This window comes from Oncorhynchus masou, unplaced genomic scaffold, assembly GCF_036934945.1.
Source record: "Oncorhynchus masou masou isolate Uvic2021 unplaced genomic scaffold, UVic_Omas_1.1 unplaced_scaffold_1463, whole genome shotgun sequence".
Taxonomy (NCBI): domain Eukaryota; kingdom Metazoa; phylum Chordata; class Actinopteri; order Salmoniformes; family Salmonidae; genus Oncorhynchus; species Oncorhynchus masou.
This window is the reverse complement of record NW_027004617.1, coordinates 112,893-128,723: the sequence shown is the minus strand read 5'-3', so window position 1 is coordinate 128,723 and position 15,831 is coordinate 112,893. Positions and strand designations below refer to the sequence as shown.

The following is a 15,831-nucleotide window of genomic DNA, read 5'->3' as shown; positions in this document are numbered from 1 at the left end:
ACACCTCTGAATAACCCGTCACACTGACGTCACACACAGACAGCTTAGATAAAAGAAAAGTGTCCCTATTGGTGGCATAGAGAGAGATAGAGTCACAATGTAAACTCCATTTGAAGGCTGGAGAAGCCACAAACAGAACAGTCAAAGTGATAGGATGAAAGGCTGCACTCTTCACTACTTGTTTTCATGCAGCTATCATGTTATATCACTCTGTTTAGAATATCCTGTCATGTATAACTTCCTGATTGAAGGTGATTGGATACTTTAAAAACTGTAGTAGACAACAGACAGAGATCCGAGAGGTAACTAGTTGAGATGCACATCAGAGCAACTACTCAACTACTAGTCACTGAAGTTAGAATCATACAGTAGATATTACCATTAGGAGACAGTTAGAAAGGTAATCATACAGTAGATATTACCATTAGGAGTCAGTTAGAAAGGTAATCAAACAGTAGATATTACCATTAGGAGTCAGTTAGAAAGGTAATCAAACAGTAGATGTTACCATTAGGAGTCAGTTAGAAAGGTAATCATACAGTAGATATTACCATTAGGAGTCAGTTAGAAAGGTAATCAAACAGTAGATATTACCATTAGGAGACAGTTAGAAAGGTAATCATACAGTAGATATTACCATTAGGAGACAGTTAGAAAGGTAATCATACAGTAGATATTACCATTAGTAGTCAGTTAGAAAGGTAATCATACAGTAGATATTACCATTAGTAGTCAGATAGAAAGGTAATCATACAGTAGATATTACCATTAGGAGACAGTTAGAAAGGTAATCATACAGTAGATATTACCATTAGTAGTCAGTTAGAAAGGTAATCATACAGTAGATATTACCATTAGTAGTCAGATAGAAAGGTAATCATACAGTAGATATTACCATTAGGAGACAGTTAGAAAGGTAATCATACAGTAGATATTACCATTAGTAGTCAGATAGAAAGGTAATCATACAGTAGATATTACCATTAGGAGACAGTTAGAAAGGTAATCATACAGTAGATATTACCATTAGAAGTCAGTTAGAAAGGTAATCATACAGTAGATATTACCATTAGGAGTCAGTTAGAAAGGTAATCATACAGTAGATATTACCATTAGTAGTCAGATAGAAAGGTAATCATACAGTAGATATTACCATTAGGAGACAGTTAGAAAGGTAATCATACAGTAGATATTACCATTAGAAGTCAGTTAGAAAGGTAGTCATACAGTAGATATTACCATTAGTAGTCAGATAGAAAGGTAATCATTCAGTAGATATTACCATTAGGAGTCAGTTAGAAAGGTAATCATACAGTAGATATTACCATTAGGAGTCAGTTAGAAAGGTAATCATACAGTAGATATTACCATTAGGAGTCAGTTAGAAAGGTAATCATACAGTAGATATTACCATTAGGAGACAGTTAGAAAGGTAATCATACAGTAGATATTACCATTAGTAGTCAGTTAGAAACGTAATCATACAGTAGATATTACCATTAGTAGTCAGATAGAAAGGTAATCATACAGTAGATATTACCATTAGGAGACAGTTAGAAAGGTAATCATACAGTAGATATTACCATTAGTAGTCAGATAGAAAGGTAATCATACAGTAGATATTACCATTAGAAGTCAGTTAGAAAGGTAATCATACAGTAGATATTACCATTAGGAGTCAGTTAGAAAGGTAATCATACAGTAGATATTACTATTAGGAGTCAGTTAGAAAGGTAATCATACAGTAGATATTACCATTTGTAGACAGTTAGAAAGGTAATCATACAGTAGATATTACCATTAGGAGACAGTTAGAAAGGTAATCATACAGTAGATATTACCACTAGGAGTCAGTTAGAAAGGTAATCATACAGTAGATATTACCATTAGGAGTCAGTTAGAAAGGTAATCATACAGTAGATATTACCATTAGAAGTCAGTTAGAAAGGTAATCATACAGTAGATATTACCATTAGGAGTCAGTTAGAAAGGTAATCATACAGTAGATATTACCATTAGGAGTCAGTTAGAAAGGTAATCATACAGTAGATATTACCATTAGGAGTCAGTTAGAAAGGTAATCATACAGTAGATATTACCATTAGGAGTCAGTTAGAAAGGTAATCATTAGTAAGATAATACTATAAGTAAAAGTAAAAAAAATATTATAAATAACTTTTATAATAAGAAGAACAAAGGCACAGATGAGTAAATAAAGGAACAATCTCTGAGTTTTACCAGCTTCCTGATTGAATGTGAGTCACGAAGTGCGAGCCATGATGTCACTTCCTTACGGACAATGTCACATAGCTATTGCGGAATATAACATCTTGCTTGAAAGAGATTGCATACTTAAAACGTTCTTTCTACTGCAGTCGACCACAGACAGACAGAGACACCAATGGAGAGGCACATCAGACAACAACTTGTCATTGAAGTTAGAATCATACAGCAGATATTACCATTAGGAGTCTGTTAGAAAGGTATTCATACAGTAGAAGTAAGTTAATACTATAAGTAAAAGTAAAAATCATATATATTACAATTAAAGGTCAGACAGTCTGAATTAGTTGATTAATTGATTGATTGGGGTCATCATTGATATTCGGTACGATTAGTTAAGATGGCCGACTACGTCAACAAACAGGTGATTGAATTAAAAGAAGTTAATGAAGAAAACCAGAATAGAGCAACGAGGAGCGTGAAGGCTGAGACCCATCTCTCAGGTAAAAAGAATTATCTTTATCTTTCTCACACACACACACACACACACAGATACAGACAGGTATGAACGCACACACCGAACGCACACACGTATGCTGGCACGTGCACACACACTATATAGCACATCATAGAAAAGCGCTTGTTCGTTTTTTATTGTTCTGTCTTCTCTTTGGTACAGCTGGTACAGAGCCTGGGGTTTACAACCTGCTGGGGTCACATACACTGAAATGCATCAATTCAATTTATTGTCTAAATTCAGTTGTTGGAACTACGTAGAACTATTTAAAAAGACCAATTGAACATAATATTTTTAAACAACGACACACTGGACACCCCACCACTCTTATTGGTAAACAGCTGAGGGTCTGGTAACCTGAAACAGGCTCTGTGCACCTGGTGACCCATTTTTTCCTCCGGAGACGGAACCACTCTCAGAAAAATGTTCGCTGCAGAAATGTAACCACTCTCCAATTCATAGACAGAGCTCAAATTTGAGGCTACAAAGTGATTGTTTACAAATTCATAGACAGAGCTATGTATGACTGGTACAGTAAGTAATTCATAGACAGACCTATATATGACTGGTATTGTATGTAAATTATAGACAGAACTACAGTATCTATGACTGGTACTGTATGTAATTCATAGACAGAACTACAGTATGTCTGACTGATACTGTATGTAATTCATAGACATAACTATGTATGACTGGTACTGTATGTAATTCATAGACAGAACTATATATGACTGGTACTGTATGTAATTCATAGATAGAACTACAGTATGTATGACTGGTACTGTATGTAATTCATAGACAGAACTAGGTATGACTGGTACTGTATGTAATTCATAGACAGAACTACAGTATGTATGGTACTGTATGTAATTCATAGACAGAGCTATGTATGACTGGTACTGTATGTAATTCATAGACAGAACTATATATGACTGGTATTGTATGTAAATTATAGACAGAACTATATATGACTGGTATTGTATGTAAATTATAGACAGAACTATGTATGACTGGTACTGTATGTAATTGATAGACAGAGCTATGTATGACTGGTACTGCATGTAATTGATAGACAGAACTGTATGTATGTATGACTGGTACTGTATGTAAATTAAAGACAGAACTTTGTATGTCTGGTACTGTATGTAAATTATAGACAGAACTATGTATGACTGGTACTGTATGTAATTGATAGACAGAACTATGTATGACTGGTACTGTATGTAATTGATAGACAGAACTATGTATGACTGGTACTGAATGTAATTCATAGACAGAACGATGTATGACTGGTACTGTATGTAATTGATAGACAGAACTATGTATGACTGGTACTGTATGTAATTGATAGACAGAACTATGTATGACTGGTACTGTATGTAATTCATAGACAGAACTACAGTATGTATGACTGGTACTGTATGTAATTCATAGACAGAACTATATATGACTGGTACTGCATGTAATTCATAGACAGAGTTATGTATGACTGGTACTGTATGTAATTGATAGACAGAACTATGTATGAGTGGTACTGTATGTAATTCATAGACAGAGTTATGTATGACTGGTACTGTATGTAATTCATAGACAGAGCTATGTATGACTGGTACTGTACGTAATTCATAGACAGAGCTACAGTATGTGTGACTGGTACTGTATGTAATTCATAGACAGAACTATGTATGACTGGTACTGTATGTAATTCATAGACAGAACTATGTATGACTGGTACTGTATGTAATTCATAGACAGAACTATGTATGACTGGTACTGTATGTAATTCATAGACAGAACTATGTATGACTGGTACTGTATGTAATTCATAGACAGAACTATGTATGACTGGTACTGTATGTAATTCATAGACAGAACTATGTATGACTGGTACTGTATGTAATTCATAGACAGAACGATGTATGTATGACTGGTACTGTATGTAATTCATAGACAGAACTATGTATGACTGGTACTGTATGTAATTTATAGACAGAACTATGTATGACTGGTACTGTACGTAATTCATAGACAGAGCTACAGTATGTGTGACTGGTACTGTATGTAATTCATAGACAGAACGATGTATGTATGACTGGTACTGTATGTAATTCATAGACAGAACTATGTATGTATGACTGGTACTGTATGTAATTCATAGACAGAACTATGTATGACTGGTACTGTATGTAATTCATAGACAGAACTATGTATGACTGGTACTGTATGTAATTCATAGACAGAGCTACAGTATGTATGACTGGTACTGTATGTAATTCATAGACAGAACGATGTATGTATGACTGGTACTGTATGTAATTCATAGACATAATTATATATGACTGGTACTGTATGTAATTCATAGACAGAACTACAGTATGTATGACTGGTACTGTATGTAATTCATAGACAGGGCTACAGTATGTATGACTGGTACTGAATGTAATTCATAAACAGAACTACAGTATTGTCGTGTCTTTGGCTATGCCGGATTGTGTGATATGACTTGCTATTCTATAAAATGATTTCTCCGTAATTAATATCACATGATTGAGCTAATCTTGTAAATGTAATTAACTAGAGAGTCAGGCACCACAAAATAATATTTATAGAGCTATTAACTTCTGAATAAACTCTTAAAGACCTAGTAATATTTTACATCAATATCAATTATCGTCTTAATTCAGTCTCATCTGAAAGTTGTAAATTCTTGGTTATCTGCAAGAACCCTGGCTAACAAGTTGAATCAGCAATACAAAATTGGGTTTAATTATGTATTTACTGAATACCTAACTAATCACACATAATTCACATACACACAATTAATCATAAATTGATTACAAATTACGCATAAAGGAAAACGTCCCTAGCGGACGGAACAGATATGACAGCTGGTTACACAAAGAAAAGGGGGTTGGGTTTGAGTGAAAGAGTTGGAAGACTGAAGAACAAAGGGAGAAGCGATGTCTCTATCGGGCCGTAGGCAGCTACTCTATCATAAATACAGAATCTTATGCATTCTAAATTACCGCCCATTTGGAAAAGGAAAATGCAATAAATATTTACTCTGAGCTGCGCTTTGATGGGTTGGTTGTAGATGGATGGCCGTGTTGCCCAACAGAGTCATTTGTCCTTTGAAGAGTGTCTCTGGTGGTGAACGGGAAACTTTGTAGTGTCGTCGTTGCGTGGTAGACGGGATACTCTGTCTGTCCTTTCCTAGCCCACGTTTTTAGCTGCTGTTGCTAACTCAACGGCGAGGAGGTATCACTTTTTAGTGAATAAGAGTTCAAAGTTCATACCGTTCGCAACCAAAGCTCAAGCTGAGGTTGGCTTCATTCAGTATTCTGAACCATTCTGACATCGGAATGTCATCCTACCGCACCCGAACAGGAAGTTCGGTTATCGTCAAGGTCTTATATAGGAAGGGAGAAAATGGGTGTGTGTCATAGAACCTTTGTCTCTTCACGTGGGCGGGCCACTGAGTGAGCAGCAATATCTTATGAAAACCCACATCTCACATTTTAGAAGCTAAAATCACATTTCATCCCATCACAAATCATTTAATATTCAAACATTTAAATTGAACAACAATTCCATATGAATCCCATAACTCTGATGTGTAGACTTTGCACTGTAGAGTTTATGTCATTTCATCATTGATGAGAATGTCTCAGATGACAACCGAACTGACATCATATTCATTAAGTACCACCGCATATGTTCAATTGTTCGGATTACCAGAATATAGTTCATTTCCCCCCACATTCTGACGTTCCCAGAATCTCAATGTTAACCAAGTTTTTTTTAAATGTAACCGCAGTAGGTTAGAGAGAGGAAAAAGGGGGGAAGAGGTATTTATGACTGTCATAAACCTAACCTCCAGGCCAATGTCATGACAGTATGTATGACTGGTACTGTATGTAATTCATAGACATAGCTACAGTATGTACGACTGGTACTGTATGTAATTCATAGACAGAGCTACAGTATGTACGACTGGTACTGTATGTAATTCATAGACAGAGCTACAGTATGTATGACTGGTACTGTATGTAATTCATAGCTACAGTATGTATGCAAGGACTGTCCATCCATGAGATCAAAATGATAATTTTACCCATCTGAGGTTACACAGTGTTTGTTAACAGTTCTGTGATAGAACAAACTTATATTTGGGGTCCTGAGGGGTTCAGAAAGTAAAACTAAACTCATGAGGCATTTATAAGTTACATTCATGAAGAATGAATAATACTTTTCAAAGTCCCAACAATGTAAGCAGCAATCGCAGATATCCTCTTAAAGTCATGCTTTAGCTATATTGTGTAATTTTGGTAATTTCTTCATAAAGTAGCTCCCTGTATATCAGAATTAGCACAGCACTCTTGAGCAAACGGTCGCTACCAAGCCTAAATTGAGGGGGGGGTTAAGTTCTCAGAATTCAAGTCATAGGCAGTAGTGATGTAAGATTATGTTTGTTCTGTTATCATAATGTAGGATGGTGTCTGCCTGTGTTTCTCTGCAGATGGAAGACTAAGACTCTACAGGCTGGCTGCTGGGTGTTTTGGAGTGCTGTGTGTTCTACAAGTCACTCTCAACATCTCCCTGCGGCTGGCTTTCTGTGAGTGAGGCCCAAATGACACCCTATTAGCACATTACTTATGAAAGTGCACTATGTAGGGAATATGGTGCCATTTGGGACTGCATACTGGAACCTATTTCAGTCAAAGTCAAGCACTGCCAATAATGTGACAACAAAAACAAAAGAACTGCATCAGGTCTACTTCAAATCAAATCAAATGTATTTATATAGCCCTTCTTACATCAGCTGATATCTCAAAGTGCTGTACAGAAACCCAGCCTAAAACCCCAAACAGCAAGCAATGCAGGTGTAGAAGCACGGTGGCTCGGAAAACTTCCTAGAAAGATCAAATCCTAGGAAGAAACCTAGAGAGGAACCAGGCTATGAAGGGTGGCCAGTCCTCTTCTGGCTGTGCCGGGTGGAGATTCTAACAGAACATGGCCAAGATGTTCATATGTTCATAAATGACCAGCATGGTCAAAAAAATAATAATCACAGTAGTTGTCGAGGGTGCAACAGGTCAGCACCTCAGGAGTAAATGTCAGTTGGCTTTTCATAGCCGATCATTGAGTACACTTGAGTACACAAACCATGTCTACAGTGTATTCGGAAAGTATTCAGACGTCTTCACATTTTGTCACATTACAGCCTTATTATAAAATTGATGAGTGGAAGAAAATATTGAATCAATCTACACACAATGACAAAGTGAAAACAGGTTAATATATTTTTTTTCCAACTGTATGAAAAAAAAACATAAATACTTTATTTACATAAGTATTCAGACCCTTTGCTGTGAGACTCGAAATTGAGCTCAGGTGCATCATTTTTCCATTGATCATCCTTGAGAATTTCTACAACTTGATTGGAGTACACCTGTGGTAAATTCAATTGATTGGACATGATTTGAAAAGACATACACCTGTCTATATAAGGTCAGAGCAAAAAAAAAGCCATGAGGTCAAAGGAATTGTCCATAGAGCTCTGAGACAGGATTGTGTCGAGGCACAGATCTGGGGAAGGGTACCAAGATATTTCTGCAGCATTGAAGGTCCCCAAGAACACAGTGGCCTCCATCATTCCTAAATGGAAGGAGTTTGGAAACACCAAGACTCTTCCTAGACCTGGAGACCTGGCCAAAATTAGCAATCAGGGGAGAAGGGCCTTGGTCAGAGAGGCAACCAAGAACCTGACGGTCACTCTGACAAAGCTCCAGGGTTCCTCTGTGGAGATGGGAGAACCTTCCAGAAGGACAACCATCTATGCAACACTCCACCTATCAGGCCTTTATGGTGGAGTGGCCAGACGGAAGCCACTCCTCAGTAAAAGGCACATGACAGAAAACGCAGGAATGGCTTCGGGACACGTCTCTGAATGTCCTTCAGTGGCCAAGCCAGAGCCCGGACTTGAACCCAATCGAACACCTCTGGAGAGACTTAATATCTCTGCAGCGATTCTCCCCATCCAACCTAACAGAGGTTGAGAGGATCTACAGAGAAAAATGGGAGAAACTCGCCAAATACAGGTGTGCCAAGCTCGTAGCATCATACCCAATAAGTCTCAAGACTGTAATCGCTGCCAAAGGTGCTTCAACAAAGTGCTGAGTAAAGGGTCTAAATACTTATGTAAATGTGATATTTCTGTTTAATTATTTATAATAAAGTTGCAAAAATTTCTACAAAACTGTTTTTGCTTTGTCATTATGGGTTATTGTGTGTAGATTGATGAGGGGAGAAAACAATTTAATACATTTTAGAATAAGGTTGTAAGAAAGTCAAAGTGTCTGAATACTTTCCGAATGCACAGTATAAGCCTGGGATATCAACCATTCAAAGTTGGCCTTAGTGGGAGTGACCATAGAATTCTATGTAAGTGACCTTACTGAGTAAACAATTTGCCATTAGGCCATGTCCTTTGCCAGCAAATACTTTCCCCTGGTCGTCACTAGTTAATACAGCCACAAAGTCATAATCATGGCTAAGCCCTAATTTCTCTTCTTAAAATGTACTTTTAAACCAAACCCTAACTAATGAAGGCCAAGTTTGATGCGTTGGTCCACCAGACCACCTGACCATTTGGGCGGAAGTGTCTGGGAACGAGATTAGATGTCATCTAAACTTAACTTTAGAGCGTGTTTCATACTTCAGTACAGCTTGTCCCCCTTTATACGTTTATATCTTATTCAACATAGTGGGTTATGTCACATTTGACATAGGTTATATTGTCACACAAATGTTAAATGTGATATTATCACACAGTTTATGAACCCTTTATAAAGCATGACATATACTTATAGATGTTATATAACACATTTATGAAGTGCTTATGAAAGCATGAGGAAGGCTGTATAAAAGCCTTTATAAACTGAATGTAATTTAAAGCAGGACCATGAAGGTATACTGTGTATTCTGAAGTTATTATTTGAGAGCATTGAAGATTAAATCCCAATCAGTGAAAGAATGATTGATCTAGCTAACTAGCAGATTTACATCAATCATCAACATCAATGATCAGCTGATAGTCTGTCCTCTTTTCCGGATGTCCATCATGTCTTTGGTAACCAGTGGTGGAGTGATATTTGTTTATGACATCATCATGTCTCAATCAAAGTTTGTACCGACAGATGGCCCCTTTTGAATGTCTTTTTAGTGGCGGCAGGGTAGCCTAGTGGTTAGAGCGTTGGACTAGTAACCGGCAGGTTGAAAGTTCAAACCCCCGAGCTGACAAGGTACAAATCTGTCATTCTGCTCCTGAACAGGCAGTTAACCCACTGTTCCTAGGCTGTCATTGAAAATAAGAATTTGTTCTTAACTGACTTGCCTAGTTAAATAAAGGTTAAAAAGAAGATATATAGAATATACATAACATGCATCCTCAGATTACAACATGTGACAATATCCACATATCTCAGAAACAATATAAAACATGTTATATCCTTAACACCTTCCTACACCATGTTAGGCATTCCTCATTTCAAAATAGGCTATCAATGTCAATCTTGAATGATAATTCATCACATTTTACTGGTGAAATGTCCACACTGCATGCCAATATATCATGGGAATATTCATTTAGATTTCTTGATTTACTGTTTTGTGAGTGAATTAACCAGGAGCTATATGTATCAATGCTTTCCAGACAACAGAGGCAATGAGACTGTGGAGAAAGACCCGCTACAGACCAGTTACAACACTATGACTAAAGAGAGAGACCAGCTACAGACCAGTTACAACACCCTGACTAAAGAGAGAGACCAGCTTCAGAAGGATAGAGATGATATCATGTCAAAGTTCTCTAATATGAGTGAGTTAAACTGATAAATGATTATAACATCACATATCTAATATGCAGTAAACTTGTGTTTGTATTCTTCAATAATAGGTGTATAGAAGAGAATAATAAGATGGAAATGCATGTTTTTGTCTTGTAGAACAGAAATGTCCTGAAGGCTGGCAGAAGTTTGAATCCAGTTGGTACTTCCTGTCTACAGTGAAAAAGCCATGGAGGGAGAGTAGACAGGACTGTCTGGAGAGAGGAGCAGATCTGGTGATTGTAAATAGTGATATGGAACAGGTGAGAGAGAGAGAGAGAGAGAGAGAGAGAGAGAGAGAGAGAGAGAGAGAGAGAGAGAGAGAGAGAGAGAGAGAGAGAGAGAGAGAGAGAGAGAGAGAGAGAGAGAGAGAGAGAGATGGCAGGGGGGTTATGATCAAACATCTCTTGGTCAGTAATGCATCTTACAGTATTTAACAGATGTCGTCTATAGTAGTTGACAATATCAGTATCTTTCTCACCAACAGGAGTTTCTCTTTGGCCTTACTAAGAGAGCCTGGATTGGTCTGACTGACGCTGTTACTGAGGGGACCTGGAAATGGGTGGACGGCACACCACTGACCACCCCAAGGTAAGAGAATACTGCTCTAATTACACTGACCACCCCATGGTAAGAGACTACTGCTCTATAATAACACTGACCACCCCAAGATAAGTGTTACTGGAATTAAATTCCTACATGTTTTAATACCCAATTAAATTAAACACTCTGTCCACTTCTAAGAATTTGTAAGACCCTTATTTGCATAACATGGACAGAGACCAGTCTCAAAATAAATCAGCAGTGTTTATTCTCGAGAGTACTGAACATGATACAGTTTACCACAGGTTATAAACTGAAAATGACGTCATTAGTTTTCGAACTGTCCCGTCTCTTCTTCACCCTGGTACAAAGGCCGTCTAGTTCTCAAGCCTTCCCACATCGTCCCACACCAATTTAGATCATTTATGACCGAGCCAAGGTCTTCCTGTGTAGATAAGCATTCTAGCCAGTCTGACGATAAGTTCATTCATTTCTACCAAGGAACAGACAGTAATTGTTCTAATTCTTGATTCTATTTACACACATTATATTCAGTACTAGGATTAATAGAAAATTCATACATCTATACAGTAACATAATAGTATTCTGATTAGTCAGTCCTGATTGAAATGTATACATAATTAGTCATTATTGATAAAAAAATCCCTTAACAATAAGAGACTACTGCTCTGTAATAACACTGACCATCCCAAGGTAAGAGACTACTGCTCTGTAATAACACTGACCATCCCAAGGTAAGAGACTACTGCTCTATAATAACACTGACCACCCCAAGGTAAGAGACTACTGCTCTGTAATAACACTGACCATCCCAAGGTAAGAGACTACTGCTCTATAATAACACTGACCACCCCAAGGTAAGAGACTACTGCTCTATAATAACACTGACCACCCCAAGGTAAGAGACTACTGCTCTATAATAACACTGACCAACCCAAGGTAAGAGACTACTGCTCTATAATAACACTGACCATCCCAAGGTAACAGACTACTGCTCTAATAACACTGACCACCCCAAGGTAAGAGACTACTGCTCTAATAACACTGACCACCCCAAGGTAAGAGACTGCTGCTCTATAATAACACTGACCACCCCAAGGTAAGAGACTACTGCTCTAATAACACTGACCATCCCAAGGTAACAGACTACTGCTCTAATAACACTGACCATCCCAAGGTAAGAGACTACTGCTCTAATAACACTGACCACCCCAAGGTAAGAGACTACTGCTCTAATAACACTGACCATCCCAAGGTAACAGACTACTGCTCTAATAACACTAATAACACTGACGACCACCCCAAGGTAAGAGACTGCTGCTCTATAATAACACTGACCACCCCAAGGTTACTGCTCTAATAACACTGACCATCCCAAGGTAAGAGACTACTGCTCTAATAACACTGACCACCCCAAGGTAAGAGACTACTGCTCTAATAACACTGACCACCCCAAGGTAAGAGACTGCTGCTCTATAATAACACTGACCATCCCAAGGTAACAGACTACTGCTCTATAATAACACTGACCACCCCAAGGTAAGAGACTGCTGCTCTATAATAACACTGACCACCCCAAGGTAAGAGACTACAGCTCTATAATAATACTGACCACCCCAAGGTAAGAGACTACTGCTCTATAATAACACTGACCGCCCCAAGGTAAGAGACTACTGCTCTAATAACACTGACCATCCCAAGGTAAGAGACTACTGCTCTAATAACACTGACCACCCCAAGGTAAGAAACTGCTGCTCTATAATAACACTGACCACCCCAAGGTAACAGACTACTGCTCTAAATAACACTCACCTCAGTGTAAGGAGTAGGACTGATTCTCTGAGTTGTTCATAATCCTATGACTACAAAGTGAGATTTACCATCCGGGCGTGATAGAGACAAATGGAGGACAGAGGAGCCTCTTAAAGAAGAAGTTACAGGTCTGTGAGAGCCAGAAATCTTGCTTGTTTGTAGGTGACCAAATACATATTTCCCACCATAATTTGCAAATAAATTAATTAAAAATCCAACAATGTGATTTTCTTGATTTTTTTTCTAATTTTGTCTGTCATAGTTGAAATGTACCTCTGATGAAAATTACAGGCCTCTCATCTTTTTAAGTGGGAGAACTTGCACAATTGGTGGCTGACTAAATACTTTTTTGCCCCACTGTACATACACTGATACTCAAATACACACATACATGTACACATAACCCTAAAACTAACCCTAGCTCCTAACCCTAACCCTATACTAATTCGAACCTTAACCCTAACCCTATACTAATTCTAACCTTAACCCGAACCCTAACCCTATACTAATTCTAACCTTAACCCTAACCCTAACCCTATACTTATTCTAACCTTAACCCTAACCCTAACTCTAACCCTATACTAATTCTAACCCTAACCCTAACCCTATACTAATTCTAACCCTAACCCTAACCCTAACCCTAACCCTAACCCTAACCCTAACCCTATACTAATTCTAACCTTAACCCTAACCCTAAAACTAACCCTAGCTCCTAACCCTAACCCTATACTAATTCTAACCTTAACCCTAACCCTATACTAATTCTAACCTTAACCCTAACCCTAACCCTATACTAATTATAACCTTAACCCTAAACCCTAACCCTAAGCCTATACTAATTCTAACCTTAACCCTCAACCCCTTAGAAATAGTATTTAACACATCCACACACACTTCCACATTATTCACACTCGCTGTGCTACTCGCTGTGCTACTCTGTGTGCTACTCGCTGTGCTACTCTGTGTGCTACTCACTGTGCTACTCCGTGTGCTACTCTGTGTGCTACTCTGTGTGCTACTCGCTGTGCTACTCTGTTTATTTTCTGTCCTAATTGCCTAGTCACTTTTTTTTGTGTTACTATTTTTCTTTTTTCTTTAGCAAATGTTTTACTAAGTTATTTCTTACTGTTTAACTCTGCATTGTTGGGGAAGGACCCATAACTAAACATGTCATGGTAAAGTCTACACCTGTTCTATTTCGCTCATGTGACAAATCAAAATGTGTATTCATTATTTTCTCTGTCTTGTTTACCCTGTAGTTACTGGCACAAACTGCAGCTTGAGAATGATGGTGACACCCCAGCAAATCGGAAGGAGGACTGTGTTGAGCTGAACACAGAAACATGGCGTCCTGGAAAGGCATGGAATGACCTGTCATGTTCAGACAATCATTACTGGATTTGTGAGAAAGTGGTTTAACAACACCATGACAACAGAGGAGGCTGGTGGGAGGACTGAAAGGAATTTTATAATATCTGTACATTACAATTCTACCGGTGATTGCAAAAGTACAATGATTAATGCTTTGCTTGAGCTTGAGATTAAGAATCAGTGATAGACCTTGCAAGTGCATGAAAAGGTCAACTGTACAATGTCATATGTTTGTGTGTTGAAACTATACTTTGGGTAACAAATAGATAAAGGGAACCAAGTGTTCCTGTTGTTGCTATGTTCCAGTCTTACTTCTGCTTGCACATGACAGCAAAAATGGGAAGAGTGATTGGGAAACTAACTGCCAATAACACAATAAGCTGAACTCTGCCTAGCAGAGACATCTTTGTAGTAGCAACTATTAATTATGAGCTTATATGGTATTAAAGTTAAGGGACATCACCCCGGGTGGGGTGATCCTCAGGGGATAAAAAGGGAAAACACCATATTTTGTGATGAGTGTGTTACATGCAAATTACTGTAAGTGTAAACTCTGGCTTGCAATCCGGCTTGCAATCCTTATTAAACACACTAACCTCTGATCAAGGATGTTTCCTGTGGTCACTTGTGTGCACTTAGGGCAGAATTTCCTTTACAATTCTTGGCGACAAGGATGGGGTAGATAATGGCAGTCTTCAACTGATTCCAGAGTGAAGACAGGTCAACCGTACACGACGGTCAACAGTGACCCAGGGAATTCTCACTCCACATAGAGGTTGGAGCAGATGAAACCCGCCTGAAATCACTGGAGCAGGGAGACTGTGTACTCTATCCTAAACAAATTTAGATAGGACCTGGATTCTTTGATCATGGGTTAACAAGCTTAGTTTTAAGAAAATGAGCACCAAGTTTTAAGAAAATAGCGAGCTCTGTGAATGAGAGATAGGGGTAGAGTCCTCTGAGAGAAGGCTGAATGAGAGATAGGGGTAGAGTCCTCTGAGAGAAGGCTGAATGAGAGATAGGGGTAGAGTCCTCTGAGAGAAGGCTGAATGAGAGATAGGGGTAGAGTCCTCTGAGAGAAGGCTGAATGAGAGATAGGGGTAGAGTCCTCTGAGAGAAGGCTGAATGAGAGATAGGGGTAGAGTCCTCTGAGAGAAGGCTGAATGAGAGATAGGGGTAGAGTCCTCTGAGAGAAGGCTGAATGAGAGATAGGGGTAGAGTCCTCTGAGAGAAGGCAGGAATGAGAGATAGGGGTAGAGTCCTCTGAGAGAAGGCTGAATGAGAGATAGGGGTAGAGTCCTCTGAGAGAAGGCTGAATGAGAGATAGGGGTAGAGTCCTCTGAGAGAAGGCTGAATGAGAGATAGGGGTAGAGTCATCTGAGAGAAGGCTGAATGAGAGATAGGGGTAGAGTCCTCTGAGAGAAGGCAGGAATGAGAGATAGGGGTAGAGTCCTCTGA

The 15,831-nt window shown here is 38.5% G+C and overlaps 1 protein-coding gene across 1 annotated transcript; it reads left to right on the top strand.

Moving 5' to 3' along the window:
* Positions 1-2,370: 2,370 nt before the first annotated feature.
* On the top strand, positions 2,371-14,975 carry LOC135530942 (CD209 antigen-like protein C). Its single transcript, XM_064959109.1, has 6 exons — positions 2,371-2,726; positions 7,260-7,355; positions 10,455-10,619; positions 10,747-10,889; positions 11,114-11,217; positions 14,262-14,975. The coding sequence occupies exons 1-6, from the start codon at positions 2,624-2,626 to the stop codon at positions 14,419-14,421; spliced, it is 771 nt and encodes a 256-aa protein (XP_064815181.1). The 5' UTR covers positions 2,371-2,623; the 3' UTR covers positions 14,422-14,975.
* The last annotated feature ends 856 nt before the right edge of the window (positions 14,976-15,831 follow it).

Bases quoted from the DNA above. Each gene is read 5' to 3' on its own strand.
- LOC135530942 (XM_064959109.1), top strand. From the start codon at position 2,624: ATGGCCGACTACGTCAACAAACAGGTGATTGAATTAAAAGAAGTTAAT. The intron at 2,727-7,259 runs GTAAAAAGAATT...GTTTCTCTGCAG, and splicing joins GGCTGAGACCCATCTCTCAG to ATGGAAGACTAAGACTCTAC. The intron at 7,356-10,454 runs GTGAGTGAGGCC...AATGCTTTCCAG, and splicing joins CTCCCTGCGGCTGGCTTTCT to ACAACAGAGGCAATGAGACT.